At 40.3% G+C, this 2138-nt stretch overlaps 1 protein-coding gene across 1 annotated transcript; it reads right to left on the bottom strand.

Annotated features, from left to right (window-relative positions):
* Positions 1-282: 282 nt before the first annotated feature.
* Positions 283-1689, bottom strand: LOC107624669 (uncharacterized). Its single transcript, XM_016327124.1, has 3 exons — positions 1048-1689; positions 701-805; positions 283-480 (listed from the first exon to the last, which is right to left on the bottom strand). Exons 1-3 carry the CDS (start codon positions 1687-1689, stop codon positions 283-285), a joined length of 945 nt encoding a protein of 314 aa, XP_016182610.1.
* Between the last annotated feature and the right edge of the window lie 449 nt (positions 1690-2138).

Below are 2138 nucleotides of genomic sequence, written 5' to 3' on the forward strand. Positions count from 1 at the left end.
GAATAATCTCTTGGGCAATCACTATATTATCTTGTATTCTTCTACCTGGAATAAAGCTCGATTGAGTGGGAGAAATTCTTTTATCAAGGACAGATTTATGCCTATTAGCAATTACCTTTGTAATCGTTTTGTTAGAAACGTTACATAAGGAAATAGGCCTGAACTGAGTAACAAATTCTGGTTGATCATTCTTGGGGATCAAAGCAAGGAAAGTGTTATTGACCTCCTTAATATTACTAGGGTTGGACCAGCAATTCATGATGAAACTCTTTAAACTGCTACCTACCAGTTCCCAATTAGCTTTATAGAATCCCGCTGGTAATCCATCTTCACCAGGGGCCTTGAGAGACCCATGGAAAATATGGCTTGTTCTATTTCATCCGCCTCTACAACTCTTTTCATTTTGAGCATGTAACCTGGTTTCATCGTTGGATAGATAGTCTGCGTGTGAAGATTACAATCTCTATTGGAATTGGTTTCCTGGAACAGATGCTTGAATTCATAGGAACAGACATGAACTTTGAGACTGTTTAAGTTATCTATCCAGCTACCACCAAGAGTCTCTTAGCTTGAAAATCTTGTTTCTTCTTCGGCAAATAATGGATTTGGTGTGATAATATCTTGTATTACGATCTCCTTCAACCATACAAGTCTCTCTGGATTTTTGTATCCAGAACATTTGTTCTCTATCCAATATCACCTCTAGTTCTTTGTTAAGATCTTCCTCCAGATTGTCTAGGAACTCGCTTCTCCCATATTTAGGAGAATTCTGAATCCCCTTCAACTTGCTGAGTAATATCCTCTTCTGATTGAAGATATTTCCAAAAGTGTTATGGTTCCACTACTTTACTTTCACCACAAACACCTTTATATATTGATCAAGGGCTAAATCTCTATTCCAATTATTCTTGAGAAAGGGTTGAAACTCTTTGTGTGCATCCACATGTATTCGAACTGAAATGGCTTGTTTTTCAGAACATGATTGTTACTTGTACACTTAATCAAAATGGGATGGGGATTAGATTTTATCCGCAGTAGCGTCTCTACACAGGCCTCTTGAAAACATATCCTCCAATCAGGATTGGATATGGCCTTATCCAAACGCTTGAAGACTCTTTCTCTGCCCTGCCAAATCGGACCTCTCCAGGTAAAGCGTGTACCTTGGAAACCCAAATCCATGAACCCACACGAGTCCATGCAGTCCCTAAAACACCTTATCCGAGCTAAGTTGGGAGGTGCTCCTCCTTTTTTTTCACTTATGTTACTGATATCATTGAAGTCCCTGCAGAGCATCCAAGGACAATTCATCGTAGGGACCAGATTAGCAATATAATTTCTCAACTCCCTTTTCCTTTCTTCATTTGGATTAGCATAGACGATAGTAAGGAACCATTTCCTCAGATTGTATGAAACCGAGATGTGCAAAGCTTGTTCGTTTCTACTTATCTCTTGAATAGAAAGATTGGGATTATTCCACATGAGCCATATTCCTCCTGAAAACCCCTGAGCATCAATCACCAAATTGAAGTTAAAACCTGTTTTTTTAATAGCCTTTTGTGCAACTGTACCACTGCACCTCGTCTCCTGGATCGCAACTAAGTTCGGCTTGTATTGAGACACATACTCTTTCAAAACTCTAGTGAAATTTGGGCTGGCAGCCCCTCTAGCATTCCATGAGAAAATAATCATCACTATAGCAAGAAAAGAAGGAAGTTTAAGGTTTCAGTGTTCAAAGATGTACTCTGAGAACATATAGGCCCATTTAGGCCAAGTTCATATCCTCTCCTACGGGAGTAGCATCTCTTTTATCCCATTCCATCACAGTCAAAGTGCCTTCTGCCAAGACTTCATCTAAGTCTGATCCAGAAAAGCACGGAACAGTTGGGTCCTGAGGTTTTAGGTTAAGGATTTGGTTCATAGGGGTCTCCTCTATCACTGTTTCAATTGAGAGAGTGGGTTGGGTTTGAAAAGGGTTGGGTATGTTTGAGGAAGGCATGGGAGAAAAGTGGGCCAAGGTTTCTTTTAGTTGATTGGCCCGAGAGATTGAAACAAGCTCAGAGTTGCTACCCTCATGCTGGTTACTCATTTTTCTCTTTGGTGTCTGGGTTGGATTACCTTGGGCCAAAGGGATTGGCTCC

Source organism: Arachis ipaensis, chromosome B9 (genome assembly GCF_059453495.1).
Source record: "Arachis ipaensis isolate K30076 ecotype BB chromosome B9, ASM5945349v1, whole genome shotgun sequence".
Lineage (NCBI taxonomy): Eukaryota > Viridiplantae > Streptophyta > Magnoliopsida > Fabales > Fabaceae > Arachis > Arachis ipaensis.